General features: G+C 41.2%; 1 protein-coding gene across 1 annotated transcript; it reads right to left on the bottom strand.

Annotated features, from left to right (window-relative positions):
* Positions 1 to 10,090: 10,090 nt before the first annotated feature.
* Positions 10,091 to 14,364, bottom strand: LOC149811536 (ethylene-responsive transcription factor 4-like). The gene is made up of 2 exons (XM_089993542.1): positions 13,098 to 14,364; positions 10,091 to 10,216 (listed from the first exon to the last, which is right to left on the bottom strand). Exons 1-2 carry the CDS (start codon positions 13,674 to 13,676, stop codon positions 10,202 to 10,204), a joined length of 594 nt encoding a protein of 197 aa, XP_089849668.1. The 5' UTR covers positions 13,677 to 14,364; the 3' UTR covers positions 10,091 to 10,201.
* Positions 14,365 to 15,965: the final 1,601 nt, after the last annotated feature.

Raw genomic sequence — 15,965 nt, 5'->3', positions numbered from 1 at the left:
AACATGGTAAATAAATCATGTTAAAACCATCTGTACGCTTATAATACAGCGTTTGGTGGCTAGATCCATGGATACAAAAGTGTGTACAACCATATGGTATTGTGGTTCAAAAACCATAGTAGATTTTCTTTGAGAGATTCTTGCAAGTTCATCTAATATATTCAGGTTCAAAAACCATAATAGGTTTGCTTTATAATTCTGCCAATTATCTTGGCAGACGATTCTTGGAAGTTCATCTAACATATTCAGGTTTGCTCAGACGATTTCAGGCAGTGTTGGATGAAGATCGAACAGTTTCTTCACTGATTTTCTAGAAAATCAGCCAAATTAGTTTTCTTTTGATTTTTTTTGTTTTTATTATAATTATAATATTTATTCACTATTTGATTGTTTAGGCATTAAATGTATATTTTGAAATTTGATTGGACATTAAAAGTTATCATTTACTTTATTTATTCGAAAAATGATCGTGTGCAACAAAAATGACATGTTTTCTGAAAAAGACCCTATAATTTTTTAAAATCAATAACTTTTTGGCTGTCAAAGGATTTTTTCCCTTTGCACGTGAATTTTTCATGATATATGAACTTCCCTCTCAAATATCCAAATATGTGAGTTTTCTCCTGTATTTGTGAATTTTCTCTCAACTATGTGAATTTTCTTCAACACATTCATAAATGTCCTCCTACATGCTTTCACATTTGTAAATGTCTTCCTGCTTGTACTCCTTACCTGATTTTTAATAAAAAAAATGTTATTAAAAAAATTGACACTTCAAAAGCATGATGGGCATTTAGCGACACTTCAAAAGTGACACTAAAGTCTTTATTGATGCATCAAAAGTGCCATGGGCCTTTAATAACGATACTTCAAAAGTGCACTAAATCCTTTAGTGTCACTTCAAAAGTGCATATTTTGGGGGGATCGCAAAATAAGTATGGCATTCGAATATTTTGAGAAAAAAATGCATATTTAGGAGGACATTAACATATTCTCATACTTTGAGAGAAAATTTGCAAATGTATGGGAGAAAATTTACATATTTGAGAAAAAATTGCATATTTGAATATTTGAGAGGAAAGTTCACATATTTGGAGGAAATTTGCATGTGCGAAGGGTAAAAAGGCCATTTTACAGTAAAAAAATTGTGGTATTGAACACGGGCAGATTTTCGAAAATTGTAAGGTTTTTTGAAAAATGCATCATTTTTGTTGTGCAGATCGGTCATTTTTTGTTATTTATTTATGTATTTTTGTACTTTTACTTTTTTTTTTGTATTTTGTATGTTTTTATGATCTTTAATTTGAAAAGGTCAATTCAAAACGATTGGGCTCGTTTCCAAATTGGTGAATTCTCTGATCTTTTCAAACGATTCAGATCAGAATACAATTACGAAAACATTGATTTTCAGTGATCAATGGTGGAAAATTTGAGAGCCCGTCACAGTAAGGGTTGAGATATCTAGTTGGACAAACATGTAAGATCTGTTTGTTTTGTGAGAAAATGGCTCATTTTCATTTGGAAATGGGCATTTTCCCACATCGAGTCAGATGCTCAGCGGGGCAGGCAAAAGACAAAATACACTTAGATTTGACCAGAAAAACCCGCGCTCGGATTTTATCGAGTACGGGTTTTTGTCGGTAAAGAGGAATCAAATGGATTCAAGGGGAGTTTTTTGTAACGTATTAATAAGCTAGACCCATGCTACGGGTTGTCTCATGCCATAAATAAACCCGTATACTTAAGAAATCTGTTGGACAAGCGGATTCACATCTCTTACAACCTACACAGTCCTCCGTTCTTGGTGCGGAAGCAATTTGCTTAGCTTTACATCCGTCCCAGGGTATCATTTCCAGGACATCTGTAGGACACGCTCGTACGCATTGGGTACACCCTATACATGTATCATAAATCTTTACTGAGTGTGACATTGGATCTATCAATTTTTTTGAAACGTCATAAATTTTCGGTCTGGTAGCTTTAGTAAATGATTCACATATTTGGACACCAGACGAATCGGTGATTAGACCATAAATTTTTGTTATCAATCTATTATATTCTATTTCTGATCTGTTCATGAGATAGGCCCAAGATACTTTGATCTCTTATGTTTCATCAAAATCAGTCAATACACGTTTTGCTAATCTATAAATGAATTATAATTATATATAATAAAGAAAGAAAAGAAATAAAGGTATAAAAAAAAATTGTATTGCACTCCTATTCTTAATCCATGCTTATGATTTCATATGGAAAAAGAGGCTTTGGGTGAAGGGGCAGTCGTGCCCCTATCCTAGGAAAGCATTTCATATGATTTCTTTGGAAATCATGCATTTCGCATCGTTGAACAAAACAATTAGGGTGCATATGGAAGGCTTGGATCTCAAACCTAAGGAAGATTCTCGGATTTCAGATTTGAGGCTATTTTTCTTTATGACAGGGAGGGATCTGAAATCCCTTGTTTGGATAGCCTTGTATCTGTGCAAGAGCCCCATCACGCATCAGCAGCCATCCACGTCATGTCAGATCCTTGGATCTGTGATCCATTCTATCAAATGCACCCTTAGGATGCGTTTGAAAGCAAGATTTTCCCATAAAGAAAAGCTACCCACCAACACAAAAAATGAGGAGTTTTTCTCCTCCTCGCCGAGACAAAAGGGGTGTTTGCATCATGCGGAAGGAGGGCGTGAGCCTTCCACGGAAACATAGTCGGACCACCCCCGAAAAGCGATTCCGCTGAAAGGGGGGCGGTCACGTTGATTTTGGGGCTCTCTTTCCCCGAGAAAAGAAAGCCCTCTGTTTAAGTTGCCATGGAAACACTTCGTGCTTTGTGTGTTTCCGCATAAAACCCCACCGTTTCCATGACACACAAACACACCCAATAAGTGAGAGTTTTTTTCAAGAGAGGATCAAGTCAGAGGCACATCTGTCAGAGCTGCCTTAAATGTCGTTCTATCTTAAAAAAAGAACCACACCCATCAAAACAGTGAACAAGCTCATTGTGAGCCATTCATTTTAAACCATTCTGATGCCGTCCATCCTAAACACGAACCGCACCAAAAAAAGCATGGGGCCCATCCAAGTGATTGGCATCACATTCGTACAGGTTTTGACTGTTGTTCATCTTGAGATCAACAGCATCTAGAAGGAAGGGTTCCAACGAAAAAAGGCAGAGGAGTTTTCCTCTCGCGCGTTCGATTGAATTTGTGGGGCCCACATAGAAGGGCACACTATTAATCACGAACAATGTGTAGCTAAAAATCGGGTCACTAGGTGAATCGAATTGAATCAAATAGAGTCGTTTGTGAATCCACAGCTTTTTACCGTCAGATGACATGGGTCATTAAATAACAAAAAAAAATATTAAACCATTTTTTTAAGTCCCTTAACAAAAAATTGAATTGAATGGGTTGTAGATCGCCCCCTTTTGATTTCATACCGTTTTTAACAACATTGATGGGCAGAGTTTTTTTTTTTTAGGGCTACCAAACACTTAAAGTTCCGAGGGGTGGATGCAAATTTTAGAAATTCTAGTCAAACATATTTGGATATGATTTAGTCTGTTGGGCCCCACTGAAGCACTGTCCCCATTGCTCTGATTAATTTCTTTGATCAGACTAGGCTGACCTTTTTCATCCATTGTATTCTTATGCATCTAGGGGTGTCAATGGGTCAGTTTTATCTGGATCAAACCTTATAGGGTCGGGTTATGGTGACAAATAAGAAGATCTGATTAAGACTCGGGTCCGGACCCAAAGGTTCGATTAATACATGGAGCCGGATTTAGTTTGTGAAATTTTATAGTTGATCGAGGCTGTAAGACCCGCAAAATTTTCTGAGGAATTTACTGTTGCTTTAAGTTGAAATATATGCTTTCGTGTGTTGAAGAGATTATAGCACGTATTTTGATGTAAAGTGACTATATCTTGTATTTTGGCTTTGAGCGCGCGACCCTAGAATCACGTAGAAATACTGTGTAAGTAAGAAGTGCCTAATTCTGGATGAATTAGCTTCTGAAACTTTAAGAGTTGATTTATTATATGTTTGTATAGCTTGTCCCCAAATTTGGGACCTATACGATGTAAAAACCTCGTCAGTGCATGTGAATTACGAGTTTTGCTTAACGATTGGACACGAATCGTAATGCGTTTGTTTCTCGCAAACGAAAGACAATTTTCTTAAGAGGCTTCGAGCATTCCATGTTAATTGAGGGTTTGAAAAGAACTAAGTGATTTGTTGAAATCGAATTTTGGTTTAAAGATATTAAATAAGCATTTTTATGAGTTAATGCAATTAGTGATTTTTGGATTTGGATCTGAATCACTAGAGAAGGACCCAAACCCATTGGGCGTCCTCTCTAGAGGACGATTTTGGCTTTGGTTGACCAGCTGGGTGGCGTTTTTGCAAGAAATTTTATGGTTTTTGAAAAGAAGGCCATGATTGGCCCTTGTTCTTTTCAAGAACTCACAATGAAGCATAAAGCTTCATTATGGGAGGCGCATTTTCCAAAATGGAGGCATGGGGCTGGCGCCCCATGGCTCTTTTGTAATGTTTTTAAATCATTTCAAATGCTTGATGACGAGTGACTGGGTTGGGCGGCACCTTAGGGCGCCCCCATGTAAATTTTGAAAACTATAAAGGCATTTCTCAATGGCGTTTTTGAAAGAAAAGTTGGAAAGTTCAAATACAAGACATGCATTGGGCGTGGGCTTGCTATGGGGGGCGTGGAGCACCCCAGCCCTCCATCTTTCCCCATTAAATCTCATTTGTCCATTACTTTTACCCTACCTACTTAAGACTTGAAGAGAGAGAAAGGGGTCTCCCTCTTGGGCGATTTTTGGAGGCTCTCCTCTCTTGCTCTCCCCTCTCTCCTCTATCTCCAACGTGAGAGTGTGTGTGTGTGTGGGTGCCTTGTTGAGACTCCAAATCGTGAGCAGCACCATCTCCTCCATTTCCAAAGCTGCGAAGGTGAAACGTTCCTACACATGTCCAAAACGTGGTTTTCGGTTAAGCAATTTCTATGTGTTTTGCATTTTCGTGAGCTTCCCTTTCATACACCATTATGGGTTTCGTTTTGAGCAAGTTTTATACGTTCATGCATTTTTGTGAGTTTCCCCTTTTCGCATACCTCATCGTGGGATCGATTGAGCAAGGGTATGGGTGTTCTTATATTTTTTTTCGTGAGCTACTACTACATGTTTAATTAGAAATTGTGGGTTTTAATGGGTGTGCTTGCATGCATTGAGATGGTGTTTTTGACTAAGCACGCTTAAATGTATTTTCGATATGCAATGAAGTATAGGTACCAAGAAATCATTCTTTTTGGTTTGGTTTGTCTTTATTTTTCATTGCACGACCATGCATTATCCCCTATTTGTTGGTTTTATTATCCCCTATTTGTTGGTTTGATTCATGGCAGCCATGGTTCTGCCATGTTATGGCAGTGAAACCGTGCTGCCAAGGCTTTTACTATTTTGGCAAGGAGTCCTTAAACCGACCCCTTTATCCAGCCGCCATGCCCAGTTGGGTCGACCCTCTTGGGTTCGGGCAATGCTGGCTCGGGGTGGTCCGGCTGAGCCCCCTTCTCCTTTTTTCACTCTCTAAGATTTCTGTTTGGGCATCCAGAAATTTTCTGGACGCAATCTTGTGTTTGGGTGACCCCAGGCCGACCACCAACGGATCAGCCTGGGCGCCCTTTCTCTTCCCGGTTGACCTGTTGAACCCCTTGAGTCGAGCCCACTCGGTGGCTATGAGGTTTGGTCACCTCGTTCGGCCTGACATGGTCTGGACTTAACTCGATCTAGACCTGTCATAGGCCTTGGCCGAGCCCAGTCCAGCCAGATTGGGCGTTAAGCCCCTTTTTGGTCCTCGTTCTTTTTGTTTCGGGCCTGCTTAAGCCGGGTGTTGTCGGGCTATAGCTGGGTGCAGGCTGCGGGCCTGCACCCCACTCTTCTTGGTGCTGGCCGAAGCATAGCTGGGTCTGGACGCTCAGTCCAGACCGTGCTTAATGTTTGGAGCACACCTTCCATGGTCTGGACCGGTTGGTCCAGACCTGGACGGTTTTTGGTAGCTGAACCACATCCAGTCTGGACGCCCAGTCCAGACCTCGCCCTCGTTGTGCCAAGCCCAGCTTGGGTCTGGACTGATTTGGTCCAGACCTGGAGCCTCCCTCACGTTGCCGTGGCCAGCCTGGTGGCTTTCCCCTGGACCAAACTCATTTGGCCCAGGAAGTTCGACCCTAGCAGCAAGTATGTTGCTGCCTTCTTTTTTTTGGTTCAGCAGGGCCACCCATCTTTGGGTCTGCTGCATGAGCATGGTGCCGATGTAGTGGTTAGGTTGATAACCTATTTTTGGACGGCCACCAGCCAACAGTGGGGTCTTTTCCTTTTTTGGTCACGCCTTATGGATAGTTTTAGCAAGTCTTCGGACTGCAGCCTTTGGGGCTGCGTGTAAGCATACCACACGGGATTCAATATCCCAATGATCACATCAAGTGCTTTGCCTATTTACAACTTGTGCGACGAGTGTGTATTATTCAATGCGAACTATGTAAGAATGGTTGCGTATGCACACAAATGTGGTAAAAATAGCCAACTAGAATAGTATAGATTTACCCTCGTTGTGGATATGGCTACCTTAGTAAAGGACGAGAAATGTTCGCAAATGACACCTTATCAATGCCCCTTTTTAATAAAATGAGGTATGAGTAGTTAAAATACTTTTGGCTCGTTGTCCAAGCCAGATTACGTAAATATGGTTATGTTTGTGCAAAAGATGAAAACCCATCAATACGGGTATTGTGAATGCCTACTCTCGTGCGTAGGTGTGTGACATAAAACACAATTTATATTCGCAAAATGAATACCTTGATTAAACGCCTTCAAATAAAATGGGGTTTTTGCGAAACCCATAGCGTATATCATCAAATTAATGCTATCATCGTATTCGTTGTATTTGAATATATGATTCTGCTTTGGCAAATTAAATGTGTTTTCCCTATGTACGAGGGAGCTTGAGGCACACGTATGGAAGTTATTGGTCATATGTGACTTATGCGACAATTGGAACTCCTTGGCGAGTTGTTTGTGGGCGTTGGACCCACTTAGCGAGATGAGCTCGCTTATGGTCGTGATACATGGTTTATGAACCTTGGCACAGCTTCTGAGTCACGTCTTACCTTGGCAAATACTTCTAACTGTCTCATCGTAATGTGCAATGTTTTGTATCGTCACTTAGCTAGTTCTCATACTTATGGCACGATACACATACTTGTCCACTTGTATCCGTGCACAGTTCACGATGACACATTTGTTTGCACATCACAGTCTCTTGTGTTATTGCATTAATTGCTCTTGTTCTGTGATGCATACCATGTTACAATGATACGAATTGCGTTATTGCATTAGTTGGTTATGTTCCTTGATGCATGCTATGCTAAATGATATGAATTGTGAAATGAATTGTCGTGGTTAATTTCTCCTGCTTTGCCTATTTGCATTAATTCATGCTAGTTACATTCTCTTATAGATTCATGTGTAGCTTTGTACACTTGCTTATGATGTAACTGTTCAATTATTGTATATAAGCATGCTATGTGTTGTATGAATAGCTCTGCTTCGTTTTCCACATATGGATATTTTGTGATTGGTTTGTCTCACCAGCTCGAAAGAGTACTGACCCCGTTTTATGAGGATACAGGTGTTTGCTTAGGCGTGCAATGGAGCTCGATGTGTGGCAGCGGACTCTGAACCCACACTTCTGAACCCTTTTCGAGATCTTGGCAGTTGTTGGTTTTGTATAAGGGATAGGTTGTACAATTTTGTAAAAAAGTATTTAATAAAAGTTGTTTCATTTAACTGTTGTTTCACTCATGCGACCCGCCCCGGAGTTCGCCGCTTGTTTTCTTTTTGGTACTTCCGCACTTGCGCATTTGTTTTCAAAAAAAAAATTACCCAAAATCCAAAGGATTTTACAAGTCGAAAATTATGGGGGCGTCGCAGAGGCCCGACCCGAGTTTCGATTAAGACCCGCAAATTTTCAATGTAAAAATGATGAACATTTTTTATTTTACTTGCTATGATCCGGGTCTGGGTAGGGTGACAAATAAGAAGACCCGATTAAGACCCGGGTCCGGACCCAAGTATAGTTTGTGAAATTTTATACATGACCAAGGTCCAACCCGAGTTTCGATTAAGACCTGCAAATTTTCAATGTAAAAATGATGAAAAATATTATTTTATTTGCTATGGTCTGTGTTTGGGTATGGTGACAAATAAGAAGACTAGGGTCCGGACCCAAAGGTTCGATTAATACATGGAGCCGGATTTAGTTTGTGAAATTTTATAGCTGACCCAGGCCCGACCCAAGTTCCGATTAAGACCCACAAATTTTTAATATAAAAATGCTAAAAAATATTATTTTAATGCTATGGTCCAGGTATGGGTATGGTGACAAATAAGAAGATGGATTAAGATTCGGGTATGGACCCGAAGGTTTGATTAATACATGGACCCGATTATAGTTTGTGAAATTTTATACCAGACCCAGGCCCGACCCGAGTTTCGATTAAGACCCATAAATTTTCATTTGGTTCCACCTAGGTTCGAACCAAACCCAACCCGTCACTTTGGTCTCAATACAGACGTATCACACATCCATAGTGACAAATCTCCCGAGAAATTACTCAAAAGTTAAAAGCGGTAATTTCTCATGATATATATAAATATATTCAGGTACTTCATATATTATAGTGTGAAGTAGTTGGTTGGAATGTGTGGCTTGAAAGGAGGACGTTAGGTATTCAAATCTTATCATGATAATTTAAAAAAATAATGTCTACTCTTTAACCAACCAACTAGGGCTTCACTTGCTTGGCAGGAGCACGTCAACTTGTGTTGGGAGGTTGCGGGTTCAAAACCTCAATGGTATAGATGTATAACTAGCAGGGGTCTGTCTAACCCCAGCTTGCCTTTCCATAAAAAAAAAACAAGGGCTTCACTCAGCGCAACATGAGCTCCAACTCGGTTCAGGCCTTTATGAGCACCAAAGTTAACCTTAATGGCAAAAATAAATAAACAAACATTTTTTTTGCAATTATAACTTGCAAAATGAAGCTCACAAAGGGTCGTCGCCTTCCTGGCTAAGGGCAACTGACATGACACAACTACGGTTCGAAACCCATGTGATCATCTGTTGCCGCAAGGTCAAAACTGGGTGCACTCCCCAATAGATAGGACCTCAAGGATTTTTACCAACCAAAAGTCTGCCGATATTCATGGTCAGTGATTATAACCGAAAAAAAAAAAACAACGGAGGCCCTGCTTGTTTGGTAGGAGCTGTTAGTGCACGTCATCCTGTGTTAGGGACGTTACGAGTTCAAAACCCAATGGTACATTGTATAACAGGTGGAGGGTAGGGGTGGCAATCGGGTCAGGTTGGCGGGTCAGCATACCTCAACCCGAACCCGACCCGTTTATTAAACGGGTCGACTGTGGCAAACACGAACCCGACCCGTTTAATAAACGGGTAACCCGCCACGACCCGCCAACCCATTTAATAAATGGGTTGGGTCGGGTAAACGGGTTTTCAGGTTCGCGGGTCAGGTTGGCGGGTCGGGTTGGCGGGTTGACGGATCGGGTTGGCAGGTAGGCAGGTTGACGGGTCGGGTTGGCGGGATGACGGGTTGGCGGGTCGGGTTGGCGGGTTGACCCACCCGCCTAACCCGTTTATTAAACGGGTCAGCTGGGTTGGCGGGTTGGCATACCCCCAACCCGAACCCGACCTGTTTAATAAATGGGTTACGCGGGTCGACCCATTTATTAAACGGGTTGGCTTAAGCCCAACCCGAACCCGCCTAAGAGGCAGGTTGGCGGGTCGGGTTGGCGGGTCGTGTCAGAAATTGCCACCCCTAGTGGAGGGTCTGCGCCCAACGGCAGCTTGCCAATAAAAAAAAAATTATAACAAAAAAAAAAACATAAAATGAAAGTATGATAGCCTGCAATTTTTATTCACCAAAAATCCTACGCTTACCTAATAGCCACCAGGCGATGCCATCATGTCCGTTCACCACCCAAGGAAGCAAAAGAAACCAATTTGAGAGACCAACTTGTGGCTCCACTTGTTTGGTAGGCACTGTTAGTGCACGTCACCTTGTGTTGGGAGGTTGCAAGTTCAAATCTGATGTATAACTGGTGGGGTCTGCCTAACCACAGCTTGCCTATAAAAAAAAGAAACCAATCAGAACTAAGCAAAGAAATATTGAAAATTGAGTGAAATAGCCACCTCCCACTGATTGCCGTAATCACCATCGAGAAGTTAAAACAAATCTTTTTCTTTTTTTCATATTGTTTTGACTCAATTTATTAAAGGAAAAAATTGATTTTCAATGCTGGTGCGAAAACGAGAAAGCAAGAAGTCATAAATATGGTCGGTCGGTAACTCTCTGCACCATATGATAGTGTTACACACATAGGGATGGCAGTGGACCAGGGCAAACAGGCCCTGCCCCATCTTGCACGATTTAGACCGAGGATAGAGGACATGAAACGGGAATGAAGAATCAAAACCCGTGTGGGAATGGAGGCAGGGATGGACTTATGCTTTCTCCTGCCCCGCCCCATCCCCATCCGGCAGTGGCGTGGCTAGGATTCATGTGAGGGGGGGACAAACAGGGGTGTAGGAAAAAAAAACTGGTTTGATAGTTGGGGTTTGGGGGCAGTGCCCCCGAATTTTTTTTTTTGAGATAAAATAAAAAAAATGGCTACAATTATTAATAAAAATCTATTTCATATGGACAAATCAAACTATTTGCTGCAGTCAGGGCTGGGCTAGGACTGGGCTTTTACAAAAAAAAAAAAAATTAACTGTTTCGGGAGGCAGGTCCTGCACCCCCCCAGCTCCGCCCATCCCCATCCCCATCAACATCCCCATCCCCAATCCTTCTAAGGATGGCAATGAACAGAGGAGAAACAGGCCCATCCTGTTTGGACAGGGGATGAAGGATATGAAACAGGGATGGAGGTTAAAATCCAAACCTGTGCAAGGATAGAGACCTTGTCCCCCGCCTCTGTCCACTGCCATCCCTAATCACACACCTATGATATGCTTTTGCGTATCTCGTAGTCGTACATGTGGAGAGAGACGTTAAGCAACAAATAATTCATAAATTTAACTTCTGAAGAAGCTGCTGCAATGGAAACAGAAATAAATGATAAAATTTTATTAAACCGGACCACTGGAATATGAGAACTGAAAATACTAGAACTAGGCATTTCATATGATTTATTTGCAAATCTGATCCTGCAGATGCGTTCAGCATGGACCATTGAACCATTTGCTAGGAATCGACGGTTGGATTATACTTTTTCGATAAAAAAACATGATTTTCAAAATATTTATGAAAATTTTGAATCGCTATTCTTAGAGCCATAAAAAATCTTGCTTATGCAATGCAACGGATGATTAAGGGTTCGTCGCCCTAAAAGCTTAAAACCAAGCATGCAGATCACATCCGTGTGGTGAGATTTAAGAAAAAAAATGCATATCTAGTTTTACACTGTTCTCATTTTCAGTTCCCATGTTCTTCTTTAGATATTGTCCGTACGCTTTGGCGGGTGTGCTGCATTGGTGAAGATGGAAAGTGAAGAATTGAAAACACATGGTGCACCCCTGTAACCAAAGAACAGGTAGAAACCACAAGTTGCCCAAAGAGAAAACCATTGGCTGCAGATAAATATTGAACGAGGAAGATTGGCACCAAGGTTGATAATACCATCTTCCAAGATATTACAGAAAATTGTTGGTGAAGGCTCCAAAAAGATCCAACCCCAACCCCCAAAAAAGAAAAACCTGGAAAAGAGGAAACGAAAGGAAAAAAGCTGAAATAAGAAGGCACTTTGATGAAACCATAGGACAAATGGGAATACGTACAGAAAGAGAATGAAAATGGTATGACACAAGAGCAGTGAGAGAATGGGATAAACAGAGATACTCAATTGGGGAGCAGTCATCCACACAAAAAAGATTACCACCCAATTTTGGGGTTTCCTCCCGAACCATAACCAAGATAAAAAGATAAAAAAAAGTGAAAAAATAGACTACCACCCATTTTTTCACAGAAGTGATAGTTTGAATGCTTCTGTTACACACACCACATATACAAAGAGAGAGAGAGAGAGGTGTAAACCAAGATGAAAACCTAGGTTAACTGGACAAATGAAATTCATAATTCCATTCTGACCACCTAGGTCAACTGGACAAATCAAATTGGTATTCCATTCCACCCACCCTAAAATAGACAAGTTAACCTTCCCTCTAGAGTCTGGTTTACCATGAAGACCAACCGAAGCTAAATAGCAACAGAAGGAAACAAGGACAGAAACCAAAGATGAGGCTAGAGAGAAAAATCATCATTTCTGCGCACCTTCCCGTTCTGAAAAGCAACAAAACAAAGCAACGGAAGGAAGCACAGGTTCCAAGCATAAAACACCATAAAACAGTATAATCCACATCCTCTCTCCCATCTAACCTTGACTTTTCTTCTCACTTTTGTGGGATTCTCGCACACTACCCAAAGGAGAACACCATACTGTGATTCAAGAAGCCCTCTCTGATCTACCATCTGTATATAACATTATCATTCATGAAATAGATTACAAAGTTAAGAATAAAAAGAAAAACAAGGAATAAGGGTTGCAACCCATAAAAAGAGAAAGAAAAACTTCTCTGATTGAGATTATGGGCAACCTCATTTTCCAATAAAAAACTTCTCTGCTTGAGATTATGGGCAATCTCATTTTCCAAGGAAAAAATTTCTCTGCTTGAGACTGGGCACTCATTTTCCAATCCTGCTTTTATCAGGAAGATGGGTCACCGTCCAAACCTTCCACAAAGATTAAAAGATCTCTAAAATGAAGCATCACACTTGGTTCCATATTAGAAACTTCATCTCTCCTTGCTTTTGTTTTTTTCTTTGGGAGGAAAGTAAGCAAAATTCATAGCCTCAAAGAAATGCTACAAAATTCATCATCATCATCATCATCACAAGGAGGCAGATTCAAATCCAACAATGGCCTTCTCTTCAGGGAGGGCCTGCTCACCTCATCGTTGACAACCGAAGATGACGAATCGCAATCACTGTGGCACTCGTTCAGATCATCGCCAGCACCACCAAATAGCCTCTTCTGAATCAAACAATTGAACTCGCCGGGAGTCCTCCGATCGGGCGCACAGCTCCGCTTCTCGCACTTCTGCTTCTGCCCCGCCCCACCGGGAAAGCCAGCCACCAGAGAACCGGCGCGGAGGCATTCTCGGGCGGCATTGAGATCGATCCTCCGATTGACCTCGCAGGAAGACGGGGCCTTGGCGTGGAAATTGCTCCTGGGGCTGCTCCAGGACTCGACGGTGCTGCTGAAACTGGTACTCCGATCCTCTACGGGGACGAAGGGGAAGTTGGTCTTCGCCTTCGGCCCCCTGAGCGCCCGGGCGGCAGCGTCGTAGGCCAGGGCCGCGTCCTCCGCCGTATCAAACGTCCCCAACCAGACGCGGCACTTCTTCCACGGATCCCTGATTTCTGCTGCGAATCTTCCCCACGGCCGCTTCCTCACTCCCAGGAAATGGACTTTTTTGGCGATTGCCCCACAACCCTCCTGCAATCCGTTCTTCAATTGAGGGGTCATAGCGTTTGGATGGGCGAAAATCTCAGAAAATCCTCGATCGAAAAAATCTCGGGTGAAAATCAAACATATCCCTTAAGATCAACTATCTTCCAATCTGAGACACCCCAGATGGAAAAGCCCCAATTCAATCAACATACAAAAAAAAAAGATGGAAAAGCCCCAAAATTAATGACAATGATCGATGAAAGAGCGTCGGGAACGCTAGGTTTTCTGTTTTTTTTTCCTTAAGGGATGAAGGAAGAAAACCCACCAAAATTTTCCTAAAAACCAAGAGACAAATCCCAGAGATAACTCGCAAAAATAAAAGAAAAGGGATCAAAACCGAACCAGCAATATTAAGAAAAAGAACCAAGAACCACAAGTTAGAAGTCTAAATATTTATGAGAGAGAGAGAGAAGTCAGAAACCCTAAAAAAACCTGCAAAATGAGAAAAACAGAGACCCAAAATCAAGAAAAAGGAAGGCAAAGAACATAAAAGGGACTTCCAGAAAGCCCTAAATCGGGGGAAACCCAAACAATTCCTCTAAATAGAAGGATGCACCAAGACCCTCGAGAAAAAGAAGCGTTTAGTTCAACCAAAACCCTGATTTTCGGTCCTCCTTTTCTCAACAAGGGAAACAGGTTTCAGGAACAAAGAAAAATCTAGACAGAGAACGTAGTGGGGGAGAGAGGTGCAGGGGATGCGTATGTGCGTACATCGGAATATGCATTGCTGCGTAGGGCAACAAGCAAGGGTGTCAACGGGTCGGGTTTATGAGGATCCGACCTGGACCAAACCCTATCGAGTTCGGGTATGGTGACGAATAAGAAGACTTGATTAAGACCTGGGTCCGGATTCGGAGGTCCGATTAATACATGAACCCGGGTATAGTTTGTGAAATTTTATACCAGGCCTGAGACAGACCCGAGTTTTGATTAAGACCCGCAATTTTTCAATGTAAAAACGATAAAAATATTATTTTACGGGGTATGGTCCGGGTCTGGTTAATGTAGTTCTTATAGAGTTAGGGTATGGTTTCTCTTATAATAGACCCGATAAGACTCGGGTCCAAACCTGATACCATACCCGAAAATCTAATTCAAGTCTGACTGACCCTAACCAAACCCGACCTGTTGACACCCGTAACCACAAGAATGGGCAGCCTGGCAAAGTCTCACTAACACGTTGAAATCCCTTCAGGTCCCTTGCTACATGGTCCAAGCAAATGAGCGATTAAGGTGTCAACGGGTCGGGTTTAGAAATCAGGTGAAACCTAACCCAAACCTGATTTAAGATTATGGTACCCACTCCGAAATGGGGTTGAATCAGACTCACAATAAGAGAAACAATACCTAAATGCTATAAAGATTACATAAACCAGACCCAGATCATACCCGATAAAATAATAAATTTTATCACAAATCATAATATATTAATTAGAACTCGGGTTGAGCCCGGGTCTGGTACGAAATTTCACAAACCATAAAATATTAACCGGACCCTTCGGATCCAACTCTAATTCTAATTAGGCCTTCTTATTTATTAACAAACCCTCACCTTATAGGCTTTGGTAGGGATCAGATCCGAGTCAAACCCAATTGACACTATATATATATATATATATATATATATATATATATATATATATATAGAGAGAGAGAGAGAGAGAGAGAGAGAGAGAGAGAGAGAGAGAGTTGGTAGTCGCATACTGAAAGGTATGTCACTCATGCTGGCCGTTGGATCTTAGCCGATCTTATTTAGATTCAACGGCCAAAAATAACTCTACTTAACTCCTCTTGTATACCCTCTTTACCTTTTTTTTTTTTTTTCCTTTTCCTGCTCTCCTCTCTTTCCTTCTCCTTCTCCTTCCGTCCCACCACCATCTATGAGAACTATATGCATGCTTGGTTTTATAAGAACCCGCTTTTCAATTGTCCAATTTTGATGCATAAACCAGAATTTTTTAAGACTTTAAAATCAATGGCTCATAATCTTTATAAATATTCAAAAACTCAAGACTCATATTTTTTTTATGAAAAATACATGATCCAATGGTTGATTCCTACCAAATTTCACCATGTCAAGCACATCCACATGGTTGGATTTGCAAAAAAAAAATTTATTGAAAATGCCCATATTTTTAGTTCTTATAACGACTATATATATATATATTGATTAATTTTAAAAACATAAATTTTTTGGATTTTCTTTTTGTTGAAAAATTGTAAAGGTGGCACCAATGGTAGTTGAATCCCAAAACCCCAATAATCCAATTATCAAGTTCAACTAAAGTTAATTACAAGAAGGGA

This window comes from Nuphar pumila, chromosome 17 (genome assembly GCF_984573655.1).
Source record: "Nuphar pumila chromosome 17, dmNupPumi1.hap1.1, whole genome shotgun sequence".
Taxonomy (NCBI): Eukaryota; Viridiplantae; Streptophyta; class Magnoliopsida; order Nymphaeales; family Nymphaeaceae; genus Nuphar; species Nuphar pumila.
This window is presented reverse-complemented; position numbering and strand designations above follow the sequence as displayed.